Source organism: Vidua macroura, chromosome 26 (genome assembly GCF_024509145.1).
Source record: "Vidua macroura isolate BioBank_ID:100142 chromosome 26, ASM2450914v1, whole genome shotgun sequence".
NCBI lineage: Eukaryota > Metazoa > Chordata > Aves > Passeriformes > Viduidae > Vidua > Vidua macroura.
This window is the reverse complement of record NC_071596.1, coordinates 6,145,900-6,170,610: the sequence shown is the minus strand read 5'-3', so window position 1 is coordinate 6,170,610 and position 24,711 is coordinate 6,145,900. Positions and strand designations below refer to the sequence as shown.

The 24,711-nt window shown below is 63.2% G+C and overlaps 3 protein-coding genes across 5 annotated transcripts in view; all 3 read left to right on the top strand.

Annotated features, from left to right (window-relative positions):
* The first annotated feature begins 277 nt into the window (after positions 1-277).
* SLC39A3 (solute carrier family 39 member 3) lies at positions 278-4,259 on the top strand. Of its 3 annotated transcripts, none has more exons than XM_053999500.1 (4): positions 278-345; positions 971-1,109; positions 1,778-2,056; positions 3,290-4,259. In XM_053999500.1, exons 3-4 carry the CDS (start codon positions 1,850-1,852, stop codon positions 4,013-4,015), a joined length of 933 nt encoding a protein of 310 aa, XP_053855475.1. In that variant the 5' UTR covers positions 278-345; positions 971-1,109; positions 1,778-1,849; the 3' UTR covers positions 4,016-4,259. The 3 variants fall into 3 exon arrangements, with proteins under 3 accessions (XP_053855475.1, XP_053855477.1, XP_053855476.1); XM_053999502.1 differs by having other exon boundaries at positions 301-369; XM_053999501.1 differs by lacking the exon at positions 278-345 and adding an exon at positions 545-874.
* Positions 4,260-7,552: 3,293 nt separating this feature from the next.
* DIRAS1 (DIRAS family GTPase 1) lies at positions 7,553-11,587 on the top strand. The gene is made up of 2 exons (XM_053999524.1): positions 7,553-7,657; positions 9,714-11,587. The coding sequence occupies exon 2, from the start codon at positions 9,729-9,731 to the stop codon at positions 10,323-10,325; it is 597 nt and encodes a 198-aa protein (XP_053855499.1). The 5' UTR covers positions 7,553-7,657; positions 9,714-9,728; the 3' UTR covers positions 10,326-11,587.
* A 3,379-nt stretch (positions 11,588-14,966) lies between these two features.
* The window catches only part of GNG7 (G protein subunit gamma 7), a 33,166-nt gene continuing 23,421 nt past the window's right edge, over positions 14,967-24,711 (top strand). The window contains exon 1 of the mRNA XM_053999563.1: positions 14,967-15,049. The gene's annotated coding sequence lies outside the window, so the exon portion shown is untranslated. The remainder of the gene's footprint in view (positions 15,050-24,711) is intronic.

Sequence of the window (24,711 nt, the reverse complement as noted above, 5' to 3'; positions counted from 1 at the left end):
CATTGGTGCAGTTTGATCACAGAGCGGCAGGAGCAGGGGGTGTGGGCGTGGCGGACGCTGTTCCAGGGCCGGTTTTCCCGTTCCCGGCGCTCCCGGTTCCCGTTTTTTCCCGTTCCCGTTTTTCCCGTTCCCGTTTTTCCCGTTCCCGGCGATCCCGGAACCCAGCGCTGCGGGACGCGTTTCCCGCGGACCTCAATCGCCGCTTCCCCAGAGCTGGACCCGTGGGCGCGTTGATTGACAGCCCTGGCGGCCAATCACAAATCGGCTTCTCCGCCTCAGCCAATGGGAGGGCGCCGTGGGCGGGCGCGTGCGGGGCGGCCGGGCCGGGAGCGAGCGGGGCCGGCCGTGAGTGGGGGGGCGGTCACCGGGGTAACGGGGCCGAGGGGCCGTGAGGGGACGGCGGGGCCGGGCCGGGGTCCCGGGGGTCACGGCGGGGCCGGGGGAGCCGGGGCCGCGGGGCAAGGGGCGGGAGAGCGCGGCTGGGCCCCCTCGCCGTGCGAGGGGCTGGACCCCGGCCGCGTCCTGAGGGCTGGGGCCGCTCTGGGTGTGAGGGCTCAGAGCGGAGCCCAGGCTCCTGCTGGGGGGCTGGGGCCCCCTCCTCGCCGTGAGGGGCTCGGGCCGGGCCCCTTCCCCATCCTGAGGGGCCCCACCGGCCTGCGAGGGGCTGGAGCTGGGCCCCCTCCCCAGCCTGGAGGGCTCAGGGCGGACCCCGAGCCCCTCTGAGGGTCCTCCCAGCTGAGCTCTCCCCGTGTGAGCTGCTCGCCCCCCTCCCGGCGCCCCTGGACGCGCTCCCCTCATCTCTGCTCCCTTTCGGTGTGCTCGGGGCGGGCTGGGAGGAGCCCCTTCCCCATCAGCCCCTTTCTAAAAGCGATGGGTCAGTCCCAAAGGGCTTGCAAGGGCCGGTTTTTAACAGAAACACTGGGATTTACAGGCTCACGGATGAGGAACCCCTCTGTTTTTCCTCCCACAGAGCCCTGCCTGCTTTATATAACATTTTTCATCGCTTGGATGCTTCATTTTGAGCCACTAACCCGAGCAGGAGCTGAGCTAATCCCTCGTTGCAGCAGTTTTGGGGCTGGGCACACAGCCCAGGTGTGCAGGAGGAGCAGGTGAGGAGTTCCCCCGCTGTTCCTGGGGCTTCCTTTCCCTCAGGGCCGCTCCAGCCCCACTCAGGGACGCTGGATGTGGCTGCTCCACCTGAGCTTGGGAGCTTGAGGCTTTGGACGGGGCTGGTTTGGGTTACAAATGGGGGAAAAAGGGAAAAAAAGTGCGGTTAAAGGGTTTGTGGGGGGAGCCAGGGGTGTGAGCTCTGGAAAAGGAGGATTTTATCCCTTCCCTCTGCCCTGGCACACGTGTGGGTGGTGCCTGGGCCCCGATTTTGGGCTTGGCCAGGCCTGGAGTGACTCAGTGTCACCTGATGGGTTCAGTGTCACTTTTTGTCCCTTGGAGAGGGACTTGGCCCAGGGCCTGGGGTGGCAGGACACAGGGAATGGCTCCCCACTGCCCGAGGGCGGGGATGGGTGGGATTTTGGGAAGGAATTCCTCCCTGGGAGGGTGGAGAGGCCCTGTCAGGAATTTCCCGCTGGCTGCCACATCCCTGGAGGTGCCCAGGGACAGGGCTTGGAGTCCAGCCTGGCCTCGAAGACCTCCAGGGAAGGGTGGTTTGAGGTGACCACAGTTCCAGGCCTTTCGAATTCCTTTTGAATGCAGTTTTAACTTTTCCCTGCTGCTTCCTGTGGCTCATGAAGAAAAGCCCCTGTGTTCTTCCCATGCCCAGGCAGCCTCTGTCCCGTCTGTGGGGCTGATGTCCCCGCCCTGAGCTCGCCCAGCGGGTCCCTGCAGGGGCAGGATGAGGGTGCTGCTGGCCAAGGTGCTGTGTCTGCTGGGGGTCTGTGTGCTGGTGCTGGCCGGGGCCCTGCTGCCCGTCAGGCTCATCGAGGCCGACCACGAGAAGGCGCAGCGCTCCCGCAGGGTCCTGGCCCTCTGGAGCTCCTTCGGGGGCGGCGTCTTCCTGGCCACCTGCTTCAACGCCCTGCTGCCCGCTGTCAGGGGGAAGGTGAGTCCTGCCTTCGCTCTCCTGGCTTAGTCTGAGCCCGCAGGGTCCCGGCCGGGACGGGAGCGAGGGGTCTCCGCTGTGCCCGGGGCTCAGCAAGGGGAGCTGTGCCCACCTCCTGCCTCTCTCCATGGGGAAATGCAGATTTTTGGGCTGCAGAGGAGGCTGCGGGGCGTGAGCACCAAAGAGCAAGGCAGAGCTTCCCTGGCCCCTGCCAAGGCCGCTGTCCGAGGGTGTGGCAGCGTCGCGGATCGATGGAGTGTCCCTGTGGGAATGGTTCCCTGCAGGGGGATAAAGGGGTGGATTTGCTGTGGGAATGTGGGAATGGTTCCCTGCAGGGGGATAAAGGGGATGGATTCGCTGTGGGAATTGGGAATGGTTCCCTGCAGGGGGATAAAGGGGTGGATTCGCTGTGGGAATGTGGGAATGGTTCCCTGCAGAGGGATAAAGGGATGGATTCACTGTGGGAATGTGGGAATGGTTCCCTGCAGGGGGATAAAGGGGATGGATTCGCTGTGGGAATTGGGAATGGTTCCCTGCAGGGGGATAAAGGGGTGGATTCGCTGTGGGAATTGGGAATGGTTCCCTGCAGGGGGATAAAGGGGTGGATTTGCTGTGGGAATTGGGAATGGTTCCCTGCAGGGGGATAAAGGGGTGGATTCGCTGTGGGAATTGGGAATGGTTCCCTGCAGGGGGGTAAAGGGGTGGATTCACTGTGGGAATGTGGGAATGGTTCCCTGCAGGGGGATAAAGGGGTGGATTCGCTGTGGGAATTGGGAATGGTTCCCTGCAGGGGGATAAAGGGGTGGATTCACTGTGGGAATGTGGGAATGGTTCCCTGCAGGGGGATAAAGGGGTGGATTCGCTGTGGGAATTGGGAATGGTTCCCTTCAGGAGGATAAAGGGGATGGATTCACTGGATCTGTGGGAATGGTTTCCTACAGAGGGATAAAGTGGATGGATTCATTGTGGCAATGTGGGAATGGTTCCCTGCAGAGGGATAAAGGGGTGGATTCACTGTGGATCTGTGGGAATGGTTCCCTGCAGAGGGATAAGGGGGATAGATCCACTGTGGATCTGTGGGAATGCTTCTCTCCAGAGGGATAAAGGAGTGGATCCACTGTGGATCTGTGGGAATGCTTCTCTCCAGAGGGATAAAGGGGTGGATTCACTGTGGATCTGTGGGAATGGTTCTCTCCAGAGGGATAAAGGGGTGCATCTTTTGCTCCCTTCCAGCTCGATGAGGTGCTCAGGCAGAACAACGTGACCACGGACTACCCGGTGGCCGAGACCATCATGATGCTCGGCTTCTTCCTGTCGGTCTTCGTGGACCAGCTCTTCCTGACCTTCCAGAAGGAGAAGCCCTCCTTCATCGACCTGGAGACCTTCAACGCGGGCTCGGACGCGGGCAGCGACTCGGAGTACGAGAGCCCCTTCGTGGCGTCGCCGCGCGGGCGCGCGCTCTACGGGGAGCACTCGCACAGCCTGCACCTCCCCGAGCTGGCCCGCTGCGGCCCGCGGCGCCTGCTGGGGCTGGTGTTCGCCCTCTGCACCCACTCCATCTTCGAGGGGCTGGCCCTGGGCCTGCAGGAGGACGGCGGCAGAGTGGTCAGCTTGTTCCTGGGCGTGGCCGTGCACGAGACGCTGGTGGCCGTGGCCTTGGGCATCAGCATGGCCAAGGCCTCGCTGCCGCTGAGGGACGCGGCCAAGCTGGCGGTGGCCGTGTGCCTGATGATCCCGCTGGGAATCGGCGTGGGCATGGGCATCGAGAGCAGCCGCAACGCCGCGGGCAGCGTCGCCTCCCTGCTGCTGCAGGGCGTCGCCGGCGGCACCTTCCTCTTCGTCACCTTCTTCGAGATCCTGGCCAAGGAGCTGGAGGACAAGAGCCACCGGCTGCTCAAGGTGCTGTGCCTGGTGCTGGGCTACGCCGCGCTGGCCGGGCTGGTGCTCGTCCCGTGGTGAGCCGGGAGCCTCAGGAAGCCAAGGGAGCAAAAAACATCACCTCTCCCCTCCCACCGGCACCGGGAGGAGCCGCCCCTTTCCCCGCTGGAACAGCCCAGCCCGGGCGGAGTTTCCATGATGACCTGGAGGAGGTGTCACAGTGTGCTCACAGTGAGGAATAGCCCGAGGGATTGTCCCTGCCCGAGGGGCTGCAGGGAGTAGCGGACACAAACGTTAAGGATCCGGGTAAAATCTGCTTCCCAGAGCTCCTCGAGTGTGTGTGTCTCCCTCCTTCCCCCCGGCCACGCTCCGGAGGCTCCGAGGAGGTGAGGAACAAACAGGAGTGGAGGCAGAGCAGGTGGGAGCAGGGATTGCCAGGCTGCACTAAGCTGCTTTCGCTGGCTTAGTTGGGAGTAAAACCTGGTTGTAAGAGCTGCCAAAAATAACATCCCTGTGGGGCTCTGGCCTTCCAGGCCCTGCTGCCTCCACACAGCTTCCAGTGCCCCACCTGGGGCTCGGGGAGCTCAGCTTTTCCAGGGAATCTACTCTGCTTCCTTCTCAGCACCGTATCCAGAGGCTGAGCATTCCCTAAGGAAAACCTCTGAAAATCAGAGGATGGATCCCAGGATGGTTTGGGTTGGGGAGGACCTTAAAGCCCATCCTGTCCCAGGCTGCTCCAAGCCCCGTCCAGCCTGGCCTTGGACACTTCCAGGGATGCAGCAGATCCTGACGTTATCCAGAGCCTGGGGTCCACGAGCTTGCAGGAAACGGGCACTAACAATTTCCAGCACTGATATTTTGGGGCAAACTCCTGTGTTTTCAGTGCCCTGCAGTCAGAGGGGCTGAGCAGTTCCCACCAGGGGCTGCTCCAAGGCTTTTCCAGGTTTCCAAAGGAATGGGATCCCCTCCCTTGGGGGTGAGTGGAGGCGGTGCTGAGAGGCAGGAGCAGCTCTCAGCAGCTGCGGAGCCCCTGGGAAGCTCCGTGCGCTGCTGATCCCGCTGGATTCGCCTTCGGGAGCCAGGAGCTGGGATCAGAGGCTGGAGCTGGGAATGTGCTCCCCCCCAGCCGTGAGACACAGCCCGGCTCAGGCAGGGGCTGCATTTTAATTACCCGGAGCCCTCGCTCCTGCAGCAGCTTCCGCCGGGCCCCTGGAAGCGCTGATGGAATTATAAGGATGGCGCAGTGGCGGCAGCGGGAAGGAGGCGCCGAGCCTCCGCGGTGGCCCAGCTGCAGCATATGGAGGCAGCTGAGCATCATCTGACAGATCCTGGGGCTCGTTAGTTTAATTGCTGCAACATCCCCGAGTCAATTAATCTTCCTTTGAAAACCTGGAGTGGAGGGGGGGGGTGGAGGGAGGTTATTTTGGGCCTGGCACGACACAAACCAGCAGGATGAGGAGAACGTGATTTGCCTCGGTGTGGAAAAGCCTCGGGGCTGTTTCAGCTCTCCTGGGGGGTGACCTCCCTCCTGGGGGGGATGAGGGGGGAGAGGTGACACGGTGCTGAGTGTCCCCTGTTGGGCTGTCACCTGCCTTTCACACCCTCCTCCCGCTGCAGCTTGGGGTCGGGGGCTGTGAAGTGCCGCGGGGTGCTGAGCTCCCCCATCCTCATCCCGCCGCCCTGGGGGCGGGGGTTCATCCACAGGATCATCCCGTGCTCCAGGGTGGAGGAGGAGGAGGAGGAGGAGGCCCCTGCTGCTCCCAATAAATTCCCTGCCCTTCTCCCCTCGCTGTCACTCGCTTTTTTTTGATGTCCCCCATGGCTGCTCCGCGTCCGGCTCACGCGGCAGCCGCACGTGCCCGGCCCCGGCGTGGGCTGAGCCCCCCCATGGCATCCAAGCCCCTCCGGCCGGACCCCCCCAGAGCCCTGCCGAGCCCCGGGGTGGGGGCCCGGACCCCCCCCCAGCACCCCCTCCCCGCTCGGCAGCGCCGTGATTCAGCCCTGCGTGAGCGGCCGCCCCGTTGCGTCAGGCCTGGCGGGGAGCTGCGGCTCAATGGAACGAGGAGGAGCCGCAGGAAAATGATCAAGGAAAACTCATTCATTCCCTCTAACGAGGAGTATCCGGCCGGCTCCGAGCGCCGCGGGGGTGCTGAGGCTGCCACCACCCCCCGGGCCTTGTCACCTCGCGGGGCGGGCCGGTGTCCCCGTGCCCCCCCCCCAGTCCCCGTGGGGACGCGGTGCCAGCGCGTGGGTGCCACCGTGGCCCGGTGCCCGCCGGCTGCTATTAATAGAAGCTGCGGATTTTAATTGCTGCCACTCAGGAGTGGGGCGGGGGGCAGGCAGGAGCAGAGCCCGGCTGTGACGGGGACCGTCGGACCCCCGGAGTCAGCGGTCACCTCCAACGCCCGGTGCCAGTGGTGGGACACAGAGCTGGGGATGGTCACCCTGGGGCTCTTCTGGTCCCACTCAGGCACTGGGGGGGGGGGCTCAGCCAGCGCTTGAGTGTCCCACAGCCCCGCCAGGACCCCCAGTGTGTCCCCTCAAGGGCCCCTCTGGCGTTGGGGCTCTGCCATGAGCAGGTGACACCAGTTGGGTGGCAAAGGCCCTGCACAAGCTCCCGGTCCTGTGCTGGGGTGGCACCGTGGCCTCTGTCCCCAAAGCCCAGCATTGCTGCCCAGGCCACCCCCAAGTGCCACGGGGGCTCACAGCACCCTCTGCCACCTGTGCCCCGCCTGGCTGGGGCGTTGGTGCCCGTCTGTCCTGTCCCTGTGTCCCCTGTCACCACCTGCAGGGCTCTGTCCTCATCCACGAGTCCCTGGACTGTCCCTCATGTGAATTCATGTCCGTGCCTGTCCAGGTGTCCGTGTGGGGTCCCTGTCCGTGTGTCCTCATCCCCAAGTGTCCCTGTCCGTGTGTCCCAGTCCTGTGTCTCCCTGCCTGGCTGTCCACTCTCACCCCCGTGTGTCCCCCTCTCTCTCTCCATGTGTCCCTGTCCCCATCCCCGCATGTCCCCATACGTGCGACCCTGTTTGTGTCACTTCTCCGTGTGTCCCCATCCCGTTCCTGTCTGTCTGTCCCTGTCCCTGTGTTTCCACCCCATGGATCCCCATCGCTGCCCGTGTGCCCCATCCTCGTGCATCCCTGTCCGTCTGTCCCATCCCTGTCCGCCTGTCCCCGTCCCTGTCCGTCTGTCCCATCCCTGTCCATCTGTCCCCATCCTTGTCCATCTGTCCCTGTCCCTGTCCGTCTGTCCCCGTCCCTGTCCGTCTGTCCCCGTCCCTGTCCGTCTCTCCCATCCCTGTCCATCTGTCCCCATCCTTGTCCATCTGTCCCTGTCCGCGCATCCCTGTCCGTCTGTCCCCATCCCTGTCCGTCTGTCCCATCCCTGTCCGTCTGTCCCCGTCCCGCCGCCGCCGCGTCCCGGAGCCGCTCGGGGCCGGGCCCGGGGGTCCGGGGCCCCGGGCGGGGCGGGCGCGGCGGGCGGGGCCGGCGGCGGGGCGGGATCGGCTCTGCGGCGGCCGCACCGCACCGCACCGAGCCGAGCCGAGCCGAGCCTGCCCAGCCGAGCCGGCCCCGCCGCACCGGCCGCAGCCCCGCCGAGCCCCGCCGCACCGAGCCGCGCCGGGCGGAGCGGAGCCGCCGCGCCGGGGCCGCCCCGGGCCGGGCCATGCGCTGAGGCCGCCGCGCCGCCCGCAGCCAAGGGCGGATCCCGGGCAGGACACGGTGAGGCGGCGGGCACCGCAATGCGACCGGCGCGGCGGGGGCCGGGGGAGCGCGGCCGGCGCGGGGACCGGGGGTGCTGCCGGCGAGGGCGGGGAGCGGCGCGGGGGGACCCGCGACCCTGCCCCGCCATCTGTCCGTGCCCTCCTGCTGCCGCTCCATCTCCACCCCGAGCGGGATGCTCGTCCCTCCCGCGCCTTCTCCCGCTCCTGCATCTCCATCCTGCCCCTCCATCCAGCCCCTTCTGCCTCTCCGTCTGTGTCCTGCTCTTCCCCTGCCTCTCCATCTCCATCCTGAGCGGGATGCTCGTCCACCCTGCTCTTCCTCTGCTCCTCCGACCTCCATCCAGCCCCTTCTGCCCCTTCATCCCTCCATCCTGCCCTTCCCCTGCTCTCCGTCCCACCCCTGCTCCCTCACCCCTGCCCTGCCCTCCATCCTGACCCCCAGGTCCCCACCAGTGTCACCCCCCGTGCTGGGGGGCCGAGTGGGGGGGTGCTGGGGGGCTGCAGAGCCCCCCGGCAGCATCAGGCCCGAGTGGTCCCTGCCCACGAGCTGAGGGGGGGCCGTGCTCCGGACCCTCGGGCTCCAGGGACAGTTGGGATCGGGGTGCTGCTGGGCACAGGCCGAGGGGTCACCTAAAGAGCCCCCCCGGTTCCGTGAGGGTCTGCCCAGCCCAGCCCCTCACCTCAGCGCCCCATGGCAGGGCTGTGGTGCCGGGGGCTGTGCCGCGGACAGGAGGGACAGACAGGTGGAACAAGTGGGATGGGACAGGTGGGACAGGGTGGGACCACTGCCAGCCCCGGCCGAGGCTGGACGTTCCCACGTGCCAGCTCAGCCCCGGCCCCCGCCGCAGCCCCAGCCCCCGGGCGCTGCTGACGCTCCCAGCGTGGTGGATCCAAGGAGCCCACGGTGGGATCAGCTCCTTGGCTGCCCGAGCCCGCGGGGATGGGCTCCTCCAGCTCCCAGCCTCGCCTGGCTCCGGTGTCTGGGGACATGCCGGGGGTTTGGGGCTGCTTTGTGGGGTCCGGACCCCCGGTGCCCTGGGATGGGGATGCAGCGGCTGTGGGAAGGGGCTGGTTCCCCTGGGGATGCTCAGGGGTGCAGGAGCTGCCCTGCCCAGGGCAGCCACCAGCACGGGGCTGTCTGGGGCGCTTTGCTGTCCCCCTTCCCTGAATTGGGGTGGCAGGAGTGGAGCTGACTGGGGACAGTGCTTAAGCAGTGCTCAGGCCCCCTCCCCTTCCCTCCCCTCCTTCCCACTCATCCTGTGACTGGGCACCTTTGGAAACCCCGTCCCGTGGTCCCGTGGTGAGTTTAATGTCCCCAAGGCTCTGTGAGGGTCCCACACGCCCTGGGGACCCTCGTGGGACAGAGCTGCTGCTGCCACCCCTGCTCTGCACTGGGGGAACTGGAGCAGGGCCCAGCCCAGGGCTCAGCACCAGCGACTCTTTGTGCCCCTCGTTTCACACCCCGGGGCTGCACCGGGGGGCACTGGGGACCTTGCCCGGGTCCAGGTGTCCCCTGTGGGTGGGCACCGAGGTTTGGCAGCGTGAGGGTGCCCAAGGGGTCTCTGACCCGCTGCCCACCGCCCGCAGCCCGCGGCAGTGCCACGCATCCTGGGGGGGGAGCACAGCAGAGGGGTGGCACAGCGTGGGACAGGGTGGCAGGGAGTGACAGGGGTGACAGGACACCAGCAGCATGGCCTGCGTGTGAAAGGGCACCTCTGTACCTGGCCAGAGAGCCCAGCGGGGCGCTCCAGGTGCCACCGTGACCTCGCCGGGCCGGTGACTGCCCTGCAGAGCTGCTCCCGCTGCCCGGGCGGGCTGGGGGGGTCCCTGCCCAGCGAGCCCCCCCCGGCAGCCTCGGCAGCAGCTGCGGTGCCGGTGGCCGCGCTCGGCCATATGGCCACAGCGGGCGGCCGGCAAAAATAGCCAAGGCTGCTGCACCCCGGGCCGGCCGGCAAGGGCGTCCCAAGGGCGGCGAGCCCAGCTCCCGGCCGGGGCCGCGCCTCGGGGGGGGCCGTGCGCCGGAGTCGGGGTGACGCCTCCCTGTGCCCCCGCAGCCACTGCGGGGCAAGATGCCGGAGCAGAGCAACGACTACCGGGTGGTGGTGTTCGGCGCCGGCGGCGTGGGCAAGAGCTCGCTGGTGCTGCGCTTCGTCAAGGGGACCTTCCGCGACACCTACATCCCCACCATCGAGGACACGTACCGGCAGGTGATCAGCTGCGACAAGAGCGTGTGCACCCTGCAGATCACCGACACCACCGGCAGCCACCAGTTCCCGGCCATGCAGCGCCTGTCCATCTCCAAGGGCCATGCCTTCATCCTGGTCTTCTCGGTCACCAGCAAGCAGTCGCTGGAGGAGCTGAAGCCCATCTACCAGCAGATCGTGCAGATCAAGGGCAGCGTGGAGAGCATCCCCATCATGCTGGTGGGCAACAAGTGCGACGAGACGCAGCGCGAGGTGGAGAGCAGGGAGGGGGAGGCCATGGCCAAGGAGTGGAAATGCGCCTTCATGGAGACCTCGGCCAAGATGAACTACAACGTCAAGGAGCTCTTCCAGGAGCTGCTCAACCTGGAGAAGAGGAGGAACGTCAGCCTCACCATCGACGGGAAGCGCTCCAGCAAGCAGAAGAGGACAGACAAAATCAAGGGGAAGTGCAGCATCATGTAGAGCCCCGGACTGGCCCGCGCCCCCCCCTCCGGATGCCCCCCCTCCCTCCCCCCCCCCCCACGGCTGGACGTGGCAGTGGCATCGCAGCGGGACCGTCCCCTCGTCCTCCGTGTGCCATCACTGTGACTGTGCGGGGACGCCGGCGCTCGGCCCGGGGCCGGGGGTGAAGACGGGGCCGAGGTGAGGGACACGCGGCCGCCCCCCCGGGCACGGCAGGACCGGGGACTCGCCGCCGGGACCCCCGGACCACACCCCCCGCACTCAGCACAACCGGTGCCCCCGGGCCCGGCCCCCGTCGGTCCTCGCGGGAGGGAAGGACGGTGCCACGTGGGGGTGGCGGTGTCACCCTTGGGGACAGTCACGCGCGTCCCGGGCCCCCCCCCCCCCGCGCCCCCGTCCCCACGCCATAGTGCTCTGCTCCTGCGGGCAGAGACCCGGGGCGGGGGCAGCCCCTGCGCGGTGCCCGTGTCCCCCCGAGCGGTGTCCCCCGGCCCCCTGCCCCGTCCCGGTGCCATGACCCCCCCCAAGCCCCCAGCCCCGTCCCGGTGCCATGACCCCCCCCAAGCCCCCAGCCCCGTCCCGGTGCCATGGCCCCCCAGCCCCGCCTGCCACCGCAGCCCCCCGAGCCCCCAGCCCGGCACCGTGGCCCCTTTGCCCCCCAGCCCCACCGTGGCGCCGCGGGCCCCCCGTGCCCCCCCAGCCCCGTGCCGGTGCCGCAGCCGGAGCCGCCAGCCCAAGCACAAAGCATCGGGTCCGCGGGAGGTCCTGACCCAGCACAATCCTGGTGAGCTCCGGCGGGAGACCCCCGGCCCCACAGCCAGCCGGGCCCCCCGCGCCCCCCGCTGCCCCCCTCCCCACCGATGCCGCGGGCCGGGCGCTGCCGCGGTGCCCCGCTGGCGGCCAGTGCCGCCCCGTCCTCAGCGTCCCCCCGCGGGGTGGCCTGGCCCCGCACCCCCGGGACCCCCGACACCTCCCAGCTCTGGCGCAGCCCCGCTTGCTCCCCCCTGGCCGGAGCGGGGTCCCCGCGCTGTCACCAGCCCCTCGTCCCCTCGAGGTTTGTCCCCTCGCTCCGGCCCCGCTCCTTCCCCCGCCGCCCCCGGGGTGTCCCCGAGGGGGTGTCCCCGGGCAGACCGAGCCCCCCCAGCTCCCCGCACCCCCCGGCTTTTTACACGAGGATCCGAGCGCCCAGGGGACGAGGTGACGTGACGATGTAGCCTTTATTCTAGAAATAGTCTTCCTTCAATAAAGAGACGAGAAACGCTCCCGCGTGCCCCGGAGCCGCCCCCGGCCGGGGCGGAGGCCACGGGGGGGTCACGGGAAGGGGGGTCACGGTGGGTGTGACGTCATGCGTGTGTGTGATGTGCTTGGGGACAGCCACGGCTCTGTGGGATGGCCACAGACACGCGTGTGCAGGTGTGAGACGCGTGTGATGTGCGTGCAGGGCCGTGCGCGCGTGCGACATATGTGGCATGGTGTGTGCGCGTGGCACAAATGTGACACGTGAGCACAGGTGTGTGTGTGTGACAAAAGTGACGTGTTCCGTGTGCGTGCGCGTGTGACAGAAATGTGACATGTGTGTTCCGTGTGTGTGACACAAACGTGACGTGTTCCGTGTGTGTGTGACAAATGTGACACGTGTGTGTGTGACACAAACGTGACGTGTTCCGTGTGTGTGTGTGTGACACAAATGTGACGTGTGTGTGTCCCGTGTGTGTGTGTGACACGTGTGTGGCACGCGTGCCGTGCTCGTGCCCGCGCGTGCCCGCGCGTGTGACACGTGTGTGACCCGTGTGTGACACGTGTGTGACGCGCGCGCGCGCGCTCGTGCCCGCGCGTCGCCGTCCCCCCCGCCCGTGCCCGTGGGGAGGGGGGCGGGAGCGCGGCGCGTGCGTCATCACGCCCGTTGCCATGGAAACCAGCGCTGCTCCCCGGGCGCGGGAGCCGCGTGGGCTCCGGGAGCGGGCGGGGGGGGGCGGCGGGAGCGGGGGGGGGGAACGGGGAACGGGAACGGGAACGGGAACGGGAACGGGGAACGGGGAACGGGGAAGGGGGAACGGGAACGGGAACGGGGAACGGGAACGGGGAACGGGGAACGGGGAAGGGGGAACGGGAACGGGAACGGGGAACGGGGAACGGGGAAGGGGGAACGGGAACGGGAACGGGGAACGGGAACGGGGAACGGGGAACGGGGAACGGGGAAGGGGGAACGGGAACGGGAACGGGGAACGGGGAACGGGAACGGGGAACGGGGAACGGGGAACGGGAACATGGAACGGGGAACGGGGAACGGGGAACGGGGAACGGGAACGGGGAACGGGAACAGGGAACGGGAACGGGGAACGGGGAACGGGAACGGGGAACGGGGAACGGGGAACGGGAACGGGGAACAGGGAACGGGGAACGGGAACGGGGAACGGGGACGGGAACGGGGAACGGGGACGGGGAACGGGGCTGCCGCGGGCATCGAGAGACCGGCCAAAGGCACGGCTCCGGGGGGACGGCAGGGATCTGAGGGGATGGTAGGGATCTGTGGGGACGGCAGGGATCCGAGGACATGGCAGGGATCCGAGGGGACGGCAGGGGTCCATGGGGACTGCACGGATCCATGGAAATGGTCACGGCTCTACGGGGATGGCGTGGGTCCATAGGGATGGTCACGGATCCATGGGGATGGTGATGGATCTGCGGGAATAGCCACAGCTCTGTGGCACGGTCACAGACCCACGGCGATGCTCTGAGCTCCGTGGGGACAGTGCCAGCTCCGCAGGGATGTCACAGCTCCCTGGCACTGCCCGTGGGACCTGCTCCTGTCCCCGTGTCCCTTCTGTGGCCTGGGGGGATCCGGGGCCGTCTCTGGGTGCCAGGGCAGGACAGTGGGACAGGCACACGCGGGCATGGGGACACTCGGTGCCAGTCCCCACCTGCTGGCACCCCTCAGGACTCTCAGGCGTTTGGGGTGGCACCATCACACCAAAACCCGGAGCACTTCCAGAGGCTCCCAAACGCCTTGGGGGCAGAAAATCCCCACTTGCCCCCATTCCCGGATCTCCCCCTCCCCATCTCTGTCCCCTACCACTGACCCCACCTAATGGGGACCCGTGCCCAGGGGACGCCCCGGTCCTGCTGCACCACGCGTGTCTCCCGGGATGCTGCCAGGGATGGCCTCCAGGATGCTTCCCCCGGGAAGCGCTGGGTCCCTGCAGCCCCCCAAAACCCCCATCCTGAGCCCCCAGCAATCAGCGCAGCACCGGGAAGGGAGGATCCTCACCGGGCGCCCGGAGCCTCCCCCGGGTCCAGGCGTTAAACAAAGCTGCTCCTGAGCGTTAAGTAGCGGGATGAGCCGCGGGATGAGCCCTGGGATGAGCCGCGGGATGCAGCCGGTTCCCGGCGCTCCCTCCGCCACGAGCAGCCGCGGCTGCATCCCGCGGCCATCAATTTCACAAATGCGGATTTTGGGACCCAAAGCAGCTCCTGGCATCGCGTCTCGCACTGGCATCGGCGCTGTGGGGAATATTGTCCCTTGTGCCCCCCACGGGGGGGACACCGCGGCCCCGGCACCCCTCGGGGCTTCCCCCGCGCCCGGTGCTGCCCATCTGCAGGAAAAGCGGATTGGGACTCGGCGGGCCGGGACATACGGGAGCAAACTGGATTAGGGGGAAAATCAGCCTTCTTCCCACTAACAGGATTATTGAGTTTTCCAGCCCGATCCGCAGCTGTGCCCGCCAAGCTGGGGACAGCCCGGGCTTGGCATTTCCCCACCTCAATTCCAGCTGGGATCGCAGCTGCAACTGGTGCGTGCTGGTGCGGCCCTGCCGCGGGCCAGCGCAGACTGGGATGCGCTGGGAAGCGCTGGCTGCTGCCCGGGGGCCGTGGCTGTGTCCCCCCACGGTGACTCCCGAGGGGACTCCGGGCCTCCCTCGCCCCGCCGGGACCGGGCACCACCGGGACCCGCCGGCCGCGCTCGCCCGGTGCCTGCGGCAGCCGGGGAGGAATCAAAGCCTCGATTCAAGGCGTGATTTCCGCTCCCCCCCGCGCCGCCGGCGTGACTCCCGCCCGCTGCTGATTCATCCCCACGGATTTCCCCTCGGTCCCCAGGGGCAGCAGCTCCCCGAGGTGGGGGCAGAGCGAGCCCGCGACCCCCGGCACGCAGGGCTGGGCAGAGCCCGGCTGGGACGGGCTGTGCCCGGGGACGGTTCGGGGGGTCTGGGGTCACCGGGCGGGTCCGGTCGGGCTGCACCGAGGCCTCCGGAGGAGCACGGACCGGGGGATCCCGGCGGCACCGTGGGGGCACCAGGGGCGGCGCCCACCGGGGGTCCCCGGGGGTCCCGGGGTGTCCCCGCCCGCGACCTCGCGCCCCGGCGACCACGTGCCCCCTCCCACCTTATTAATATTAATGAGATGTATATGAGACCACGCCCCATTTCCGGCCCCGCGCGCTGATTGGCCGCTCCTCCCGCCGCTCCTCCGCCGGCCCCGCCCCCTCCCCGTCCTCCCTCCGCGCCGCCGCCGCAACCGAACTTGGCGGCCGCTCCCGGCCCCGCCCCCCCGCCGGCCCGCCCCCCGCGCGCCGCGCTCCGCGGGCTCCCATTGGCTGCGGGCGCTGTCCGTCAGGCGCGCGGGGCGGGGCCGGCGCCGCCCGCGGGCCAGCAGGGTGCGTTGCGCCGCGCGGTGTCTGAGGCGGCGGCTCCGCTCCGCGCCCGCCGCGCCCGCTCCCGCCGGTACCGGTGAGGAGCCGCCGGGAACGGGGCGGGACGGCCGGGGGCAGCGGGGGGACACGCCCGGCTGGCCCAGGCCGCGGCTTGGCGGAGCCCGCGCCTCGGCGCGGCCCTGCCCGGGGCCCCTCTCCGCCCGGGGGGGGCGGCGGGGCCGGGCCGGGGAGGCTGGAGGGGTGAGGGGGGGTCGGGCCGGGGGCAGGGGGCGGCGGGCCCCAGGAGGGCGGGGGAGGCTCCGGGAAGGCGGTGGGGAGCGGGGGGCCCCGGGCAGCGCTGGGCTCGGGGGGCTCGGGGCGGGCTGGGGGTGTGGGGGACCCTGGGGAGGTGGAGGGGGGCGCTGGGCATGGGGAGCGGGCTGGGGGTGCCGGGGGGCTCGGGGGGAGCTGGGCAGGAGCGGGGTGGGACAAGCGAGCCCCTGGGGGGAGGCTGGGTGGGGGTCTGGGGGTCCCGGGGGGGAAGGGGGTGCTGGAGCCCGGCACAGGGCGGGGGGGGGGGCTGGCATCAGCGGCTCAGGGGGGCCCGCAGAGGGTCCCCGTGGGGGTCACAGCGCTGGCTGGGATTTCGGCACAAGGCTCAGGGCCAGGAGATGACGTGGGGGTGTTTGGGGGGCACAGAGAGGGGCCGTGGTGGATTTTTGGGGGGGGGGTCTCCGGGTTTTTGGGTGAAGGAATGAGGGGATGGGGGCAGAGGGGGGTGGCTGGCGCTGAGGGGGGGGGTGGGGACGGCGAGGGGCATCTTCGGGTGGGTGAGGTGACAAGGGACGGTCGGAATGGATGAGGGGCAGGGCTCAGTGCCAGCTGCCTGGGAAGTTGGGTGACTTGATGGCGAAGCAGCCCCGGGCTGGGGTGCAGGGGGAGGCTGGGAGCCCGGCAGAGCCATCCAGCATGGCACAATTGACTTGTTTGCTTGCCGCCGGCGAGCTGGGGCTGGGTTGGCGTGGCTGGCGCGGGACAGCCGTGGCATCCCGCCTGAGCCGGGCAGGACGCGGGGGGCTCCGGGGAGCTGTGTGGGTTGCGTAAAGGAGGGGTGGCTGCGGGATCTGGGTTTTGTCTTACCGAGGTGTAGAGGAGGTAAGTGGGTGCCGCAGACAAAGGGAGAGAGAGAGAGAGAGAAATCTGTCTCCTGCTCCTCACTTCCAGTTGGAGGTGTGGAATGGGAAGCCGGGCGTCCTTTAGGAGTTGGGGAAGTGCAGGGAAGCAGGGATTGGAGCTGTGGGCACAAATCTGGGCTGTGGCCATCAGGTGTGGCCGTAAACCAAAGCCAAACGGGCTGGGCTGGGGCTGTGTCTGCTCCGAGGCACCTCTGCTGCTGCTTGGAGGAAGTTATTGTGGCTAAATAGGGTTTTTTTTTTGGGAAAACTGGGCACCCTCCGGCTTTGTGAGCTTCTTGTGGCGCTGCCCTGGAGGCGTCCAGTGGGGGTGATTCCTACCAGGAGGAAATCTGGTGTGATGCAGACCTCAGGAGTCAGCAGCTCCGTGTTAATCCAGGCAAACTCGAGGCCTTTCAGGTGATTGCTTGGTTTTCTTCGGCTCCTCAGGGCTGAGCTCAGGCCTCCACCCCCGGGAGGTTCCACAGGTCTTTGTCTCCCTGCCGCAGGGATATCCACAGGCAGGTGAGCAGATCCTCCAGGCTTCAGCTCCCAGCTCAGCTCCGTCGCCGTCAAACAAATTCCTGGGAATTTGTGACTCTGTAGCCACCACCTATCCCGTTCCTTTGCGGGGAAAAGTGGGAGAAACGCCCCCCAGAAAGAGCTGGATCAGCAGGGTTAAACGGAGCCGATTGTCCCAGAGGTTTTCTCCTGCCATCTGTGGCTGTGACACGAATGGAAATGGCTCTTTTGTGTGGCTGCTGGGGGCGCTGCCGTGGCTGACACAGTTTTGGTGCCCATTCCCGTTTTCCTGCTGCTCCCATCTCATCCCCGGGTGCGTTTAACACCCCGGAGGGAATGAATGCACCCAGAGCTGCCCTGCGGAGCTGGGCCAGCACGGCAGGGAGCTGGCAGGGCAGCGTGGGACAGGGGACACGGAGCTTTGTCCCTGCTCGTCCCCCTTCCCCGCTGGGGCTCCTTATCCCGGGCCTGCCCGTGCCCTGCCGGGGCTGTCATCGGTGCCTGGAGCTCGTTAGCCTAACGAGGGACCCCGCTTCTCATCCCTGCCCTTGGCTCCAGAGCAACTGGACACTCTGGCCCTTGGAAAAAACTGATTCTGTGGCAGTTTCCTGGTTCTATGGCAGTTTCCTGATTCTGTGGCAGTTTCCTCGCTGTTAGGGGATCGTGGCTGTCCCTGCCCCGTTGGAGCCGGGGCTGGACGAGCTCCAGCTCCGGAATAATCGCCCTGGGAACGCTCTGCTTCGTGGAGGGCTCCAAGTGGCCACTTGTCCAGTGGCCAGCGGGTGGGGGAAGCTGTTTGGGCACCCTCAGGAGGAGGTGGCGAGCACAGAGCTGGAGCTGGCACTTAAAAAAATAATTTTCTTGCCTTTTCAGCCCTAAAAATGAGCTCAGGGTGGAAATACGGGGTGGTTTGGTTGGATTTGTAACCCCCAGTGCAGCTCTGGAAGAGTTTCCAGAGGCTGTGGGGAGCAGAGTTGGCAGAGGGGTGGGAAAAATGGGGTGGATGACCCAAAAACCTGGAAAATCAGGAGGGAGTTTTGTGATTGTTTGGGGATTCTTGTGCCTGGAGAAAGAGAGTGATGGAAAAAGGGATTTGTAGAATATGGTGTCTGTGCTGATGTGAGATAAGTGAGGGACCTGCTCGAGGTTGTAGATCCAGTGGTGCTTTCCTCATTTTTATGAGAAATCAGAGGAGTTGAGGTCGCCAGAAATCCTGGAATGGTTTGGGTTGGAGGGACCCTGGCAGGGACATCTTCCACTACCCCAGCTTGCTCCCAGCCCCGGAATCCCAACCCGGCCTTGATGGAAAGATCTCACAGCTGAGCTTTGAGGTGGAAAGCTTTGATTGCTCCAATATCCTGGAATTCCTGAAGTGGTGGAAACCTCTAATTCCAATATCCTGGAATTCCTGAAGTGGTTCAGCCACAGAAATGTTCTGTGTAGAGCCCGGGTCTGGATTTCCCAGCTGCAGCATCTCTGAGCTCTCTGCTCAGGTGTCTCTGTGCTCCTCACCTGTTGCCAGGTGATTTTTTATCTTTCTCTTCCTCTCCTCTGGCTTTTCCACAAACTGGGAAGGGAACAGAACTAAAAACATAAATCCAGCTCCCTGCCTGCCCATTGTCACATTCAGACAAAAAAAAGAAAGAAAGAAAGCAAAGCTGGGAGAGAGAGCTTTGTCTTAAATATTAATTAGTCCGAGATTTACCCACTTCATTTGTACTTGACAGTAAATTGCTGGGATTCAGAGAACTGGCAGAGCCCAGGCCTTGCTTTTGGTCCCCCCTGTTATCATCTGCTGCTGCTTGCTGGTGCCAAAAAGGGCCTGGATGAGAACCCGGGGACAAACGAGCCATTGTGCCCCAAACCTCGGTGGCATTTGGAGTTTCTGAAAGTGAAACTCGCTCGCAAACGCTCTCCAGTTTAAACCTTCCCCCCCAAAGAACGCTTCTGAAATGTTGTGTCTTGCACAATCCTGGCCCAAAACGCCGTTTTCCTCCTCCAAGATACCTGGGCAGCCACCAAGTAATTAAAAAAAAACCCAACCAAAAGCGGCCACGGGGATGAATTTGTTTAATTCGGTGAATTCTCGCTGGTGGGGGCTCTGAGGGAGGTTTGGGCTTTGTTTGAAGGGGTGTAAGGAGCTGGATTTTCCCTGGGAGTGAGCTCTGGATTCAGCTGATGGTTCCCATTCCAGCGGGGTTGGAATCTCCGGCAGTTCAGGGTTAGGTTTTTGTGGAATGGGTGGGTAGGGATTGGCTGTGACGTTAAGGACAAAAAGAAAAAAAAAAAAAAAAAAAGAAGGAGGAAATTCGGGCACGCTGTTAACGCCGAGACACAAAACAGGAAATTTAGTTAAGGGCTGTGCTTTTTCATCATTTATCCTGTGTTTTTCCCCCTCCTGACAGACAAGAAGGAGTTTTAAAGTACTTCAGCCTGGGTTGGGTCTGTACAGCTGAAAACATTCCCGAATTTCCACTTAAAGATGGAGTTTTAGTGACTTTTCAGAAGCTGCAAAAGCTGAGAAACCCCAGCAGCTCCTACTTTATTTTCATATTTGAGAAAACAGAGTTGTTTGGAAAATAATCTCGCTCCAGTGGGAATGGGGGAGCAGGAAAACGGGCCCTGATTCCAGAGGGAAGGAGATTCCCCCTCTTGGCACTTCCAGATCCCTCTCAGGTGACAGGGAGGTGACAACCAGGGATGGACACTCTGCTGACACCCCCCCAGAAAGCTTCTTTGTTTTATTCCCAACTTGTCCCCTCTGGAAATAAAAAAGAAATCTATTTTTAAATCTATAGAATAGTTTGGAAAGGGTTTTTTCAGCCCTGGAGGCATTTTGTCCATTTCTGCCTCATCTGCTGTTAGAAAAATGCACAAGATTTAAACGTTTCTGGTGTGGTTTAACCCCTCCAAAGCTCCTCCCGAGCTCGGGAGCTGCAGGAGGATTTCTCTGGATGTGCTGCAGGAGCTGCTTTTGGGAGGTTTTTAGTGGTTTTTTTTTCATTTCCTCCACTCTGAGTTACTTCTCTTTTTTTTCTGGCTGGCAAGGGCTCGGTGTTTATGCTCCATAAATCCTGACGTGGCCCGGCTGCTCCTCCGAGCAGTTGTGGTGCAATTCCCAAACAAATGTTGGGAATCTCATCAAACCTTTCTATCAGGGAGAAGAGCAAGGCCTGAGGGGCTCTTTATTTCCTTTTTTCTTGAAGCAAGACCTTTTGGTAAGGCTGGGGACTGCTGGTTGTGTTGGCAGCTTGGGGATTCTGTCCCGGGGTGGGGTCTCGGCAGTTCGGGTGGTTCAGGGTCCCGCTGAGCGGGCAGGGAGCTCCAGGTGCTGCATTTCCAGGGATCCACAGGCTCTGGCCACGTTTCCAAGGAGCTCCACGCTCCCAGGGGAAGACTGGGAACCATTTTTCCTGTGGTCCAGGAGTGCTGTGGGAGCATCCATGGGATTCTGCTGGTGTCAGGCAGGTTTAATTGCACTAATCCCAATTAAACCTTGGCATTCCCGTCGTTTGGGGGTATGGAATCCTCATCCATTGGCTTTTTTAGGGTGATCTGGCCTCTCTCAGTGCTTTTCCTTCCAATTTAAATCCCGGTGCTGCTTTCCCTACAAATGCCAGGTGTTCCCTGGAATTGTCCCAGGCCAGGATGGGAACAGGAGAAAGTGTCCCTGCCATGGCAGGGGGTGGCACTGGATGGACATTTCCAACCCAAACCATTCCATGATTTTCCAGGCCAGGGGTGTCTGTCCATCAGCTTGGAGCTGTGCAGCACGCTGGGCTTTTTTTGGGAAACAAATCCACGATCCAGACATTCCCAGCAGACGTTCTGGCACAGCCAGCAGCGTGATCACAGATATGTCTTTATCTCTCCCAAGTTTATCCTGTTTCACTGAGCTGAGCTGGCTCCTGGTGCTCCAGCATCCCCCAGCTGAGCGTTCCCTGCTCCTCTGAGCGAATCCCTCTTTCTGGTTTTGCTTTAAAAAAGGGAAAGGGAGCTGGGAAGGGGCTGGAGAATTCCCGAGGGGGCTGGGAAAGGACCCAGCCTGGAGAAAAGTGGGATCAGGGGGAGATTCCCCATGTCCACAATTCCCCAACAGGAGGGGCTCTGCTGCCAGGGGACACCAGGACAGGAGGGAACAGCCCCAGGGTGCTCCAGGTGGGACATCAGCAGGAATTTCCTCCTGGAAAGGCCTTGGAAGTGCCCAGGGAGGTTTGGGGTCCCCATCCCTGGAGGTGGCACTCGGAGCTCCAGGCTGGTGACGAGGTGTGCAAGGGGCACAGCTGGGACTCGGTGATCCCAGAGCTCTTTCCCAGTGGAAATCCTCCTTTAGATCCCAGTCTGGGGACTCCACAGCCCAGTCCATGCCTGTCAGTGCTCCACAGGGCCTCGCTGCAAGCACAGTTCTGGGAAAGGCAGCAAACCCCGGGATTTTGGGGGATTTACACCAACAGAGCTGCAATCCACATTCCTTTACCAGCATTCCAAGAGCTTTAAGCCTGACCTGTGCCAAGCAGCACCTTCCCTTTGCAGGGCCAGGGCTGGGAATACCCACAGCACTTTTCAGAGGGGTGAAATACAGAATTAATTCCCTTTGCAGGGCTGGGGTTGGGAATACCCACAGCACTTTTCAGAGGGGGGAAATACAGAATTAATTCCCTTTGCAGGGCTGGGGTTGGGAATACCCACAGCACTTTTCAGAGGGGTGAAATACAGAATTCCCGTTTTCCAGCGGGAGCTGCTGGAAGCGGCAGCCGATGGATCTGGGTGCCTGCCAGGGATTAGTCACGGGGCAACTCCTCCTCTGGGAGAGTGGCCCGTGCCTTCAGGGGAGCAGCTCTGTCCCTGCAGCCCTGTGGGGCACAGCGGGTGGAGGACAGGGAAGGGCTGCCTCGGGAACGCCGTTGGGAACCCGTCCCGGTGTCGTTGGGCTGAGCTGGGAACGGATTTTTGGGAATGGCAGAGGGGTGGGAGCGGAGCTGCTGCGATTCCCACGCGTTGGGAATGCCGGGATGAGCCACCTGGAGCGGGTCAGCCCCTGAGCCCAGCTCTGCTCTCTCTCTCTGATTGCTAATTAGCTGGTTAACATTCCCTGCCTCATTATCCCACCCTCGGCTTTTCTTCCCGAGGCTCTGGGCCTTCCCAGAGCTCCAGAGGAGCGTTAGCTCTCACACTGGATTAAGCAGCGCCTGTTTGTGAGCCCTGTTTGTGGTGTAAACCCAAATTCCACACTCTGTTTTTAGGGATACCTATGAAACCAACGCAGAGTTCCATCCCATTTTGCTGTGTTTTTTGATTTATGGCCGTTCCTAGGGACAATTCCCATTCCTGCATTGCCAGGATAGAGGCAATCAGCATTTCCCTGCCTGCTGGTGAGGAATATCTTTGTGGCAGCCCAGTTTAAGACTATTTTCCCCATTCCAACAGGGACTTGAAATCCATTTTAACACTCCCAGCCACTCCACAAGCTCATTAATGCTCTATGCTGCAGAGAGTTCTTTGCCCTGTGGCAAAATTTTCAACATTCCGTGATTTTTTTTTCTTAAATTTTTTTTTTTTTCCTGTTAAGGTGTGAAAAACGCTGTTCTGGTGTTCTCTGGAAATAGTTCTCACCTTTGGAATAATACTGGAGAGAGGCAGAGCGCTGAAAATAGCAGCAGCTGCCATAGGCCGGGATGGAGTTGTGTTGTCAGTCATGGGAACAGAAATCCAATTCCACCTGCGGATGAGCATTCCCGAAATAGAAGAGGGGTTGTCAACCACCAGAGGAGATGCATTGTGTGCATCCCTGGTGAGAAAAAAAAAATATATATAAAAAAAAAATCAGATCCACGTTTTCCAGCGGTTCGGAAAACTTGGGAGAGTCCCAGAGCTGCCTTTGGGAGAGGTGGTTTGGCTGAAATTTGGTGGTTTGGAGGTAAATCCGGGAAAAAGCTGGCTGGGATTCCCTCTCAGAGGGAGGTTTTGCCAGCCTGGGGAAGGTGGGAATGGCTCCAGGGTCGGGAAAAGCGCTCGGGGAAGGTCGGTGGAAGGGCAGGAAGTTTTTATGGGAGGCTGAACAAAGCTGGGTAGGAAATGGATTCACAGCCAAGGCAGGGGGGCTGTGCTGCTTCCCCGAATTCCAGCACTCCCGAGGCATTCCAGGTACAAATTCTCCATTTTTTCCTGCAATTTCAGGAGCCACGGAGCCTCTGGTGCAGCTGCTTTTCTTCCCCAAACTCACCCAGTCCGTTTTTTTAACCGTTTTTCCCTGATTTATTCGTCTCATCCTCGAAACTCCTGTCCCCTGCATAAATAAACCCTCCCTCCTTGGTGTTTTCCATGTGCAGGCTGCTGTAATTAGGGGTTTGGGTTCCTGCTGGGACTGATTGTATCGAGCTGATCCAAGTGCTGGTGCCCATGGATCGGCTTTGGGGCTGGTGATTAAAATAAAACAGAATGGCTGGGTGGGAAGAGGGGTGGGCCTGGCCACCTTCCATTTAATCCCAGAACAGATTGGAAAAGCTTTTGTCCACGTCCGTACTTTCCTGAATGTTCTCCTAGGTTTTATCCAAGCTGGAATATTTTCTCCTCCGTGCTCTGGGTGGTTGTAAACTCCAGGACTTGTAAAATTTGTTATTTCTGCGTTTTCCCAGATCGCAAATTTCAGTGGGATTATCCAAGGAAAAACCCATTTCTGCCAGGTTTTATCGAAATAAAATCGGGGATGCTGAGGGCTGGCAGTGCTCCTCATCCATTCCTTCCAGGATAACGCTGTTATCCTGGCTTGGAAGGTTCTTGTGGAGCTGGTGGTTGCAGTAGGAAGTGGAGGAGCAGTTCCAGGATTTAATGAATACCTGTCCCTAATGCCTGTGTGCCTTCCCTTCAGCCCAGAGGGAGTGGGAATGGGAAAGAATTCCAGGAGCAGAGCTGGATAGAGCTGCAGAAACTCTGTATGAATGTGCTGGGGAAAAAAGATGGATTGGGAAGTGAGAGCCCATAAATCTGTCACCTCTCTGGGAATGGGAATTTGCTCCATTCCCTGCATTCCCAGCAGATCCCGCTCTAATCCAGGCCTATAAATACTCCTGGTTTGCCTCCCTGGCTGACGTGGCTCCGGCAGGGATCTCGTTAGGAGCAGGATTTTGGGGAATTCAGAGGCTTTTTGCTGGTGGCTGCTGCGCTCTTTGGAGGTTTGTTGGTGGAGCTGGGAGTGAGGATGACACAAGGAGAGCTGGGATCCCATTCCTGCCGGGATCCTGGGATATTTCCTGCTCTGTGGGATGGCAACCGCACTCGGTGTTCCAGGGGTGGAAGGAGCTTCCCTCCAAGCTCCTGAGCTGGTCCATCCTGAGGGACACGGATTTTCCAGCTTTGCCAGCTCCAGGAGGGCAGGGGAGGTGGGATTTTTAGGAATTCCTCCCTGTGAGGGTGCTGAGGGAAGAGGATGGAATTCCCAGAGCAGCTGTGGCTGCCCCGGGATCCCTGGGGGTGTCCAAGGCCAGGCTGGAGCAACCTGGGATAGTGGGAGGTCATTCCCTGCCCTTGGAATGGGATGGGCTTTGAGGTCCCTTCCCACCCAAACCCTCCTGAGGTTCCATGATCCCAAACATGATTTTTCTCGAAGTCCCTGGGCCGTGACCCTGTCAGTGCAGCCCTGAGGGGTTTTGGTGTAAATCCCGAGGTGTGGGAGCTCACACCAGGCAGGAAAAGGCTCCCTTAAACTCCACTGAACTTCCACTGGGTTTCCTGTAATCCCAACTCCTTTTCCTGAATTATTTCTCTGTGTGTGTGGGGGGGGGGCCAGCTCTGCCCCTCCCTGTGCCACGTCCTGGGGGTTTTGTCCTTGTCCCCAGCGGGTCTGGTGGCACCGTGGGGCTCTGCAGGGGCGTCCCTGGCACGGAGCTCCTGCTGCCAGCTGGGTCCAGGGCCTGGGATGAGTTTTCCCAGTTCCCAGACAGAGGGATGAGTTTCCCCAGTTGCCATCGCCGCCGTTCCCTGCTGTCCCCAGGGCAGAGCCACAGCAGGAGCAGGCAAACATCCCGAGCTTCCTGGTGCCTGGGGCATCCCTGGCTCCCAGTGCATC

What these genes read in the sequence shown, in the direction of transcription:
- DIRAS1 (XM_053999524.1), top strand. Translation starts at nt 9,729, where the DNA reads ATGCCGGAGCAGAGCAACGACTACCGGGTGGTGGTGTTCGGCGCCGGC.
- SLC39A3 (XM_053999500.1), top strand. Translation starts at nt 1,850, where the DNA reads ATGAGGGTGCTGCTGGCCAAGGTGCTGTGTCTGCTGGGGGTCTGTGTG. An exon ending in TGCCCGCTGTCAGGGGGAAG is followed by an intron (nt 2,057 to 3,289) that starts GTGAGTCCTGCC and finishes GCTCCCTTCCAG; the next exon opens with CTCGATGAGGTGCTCAGGCA.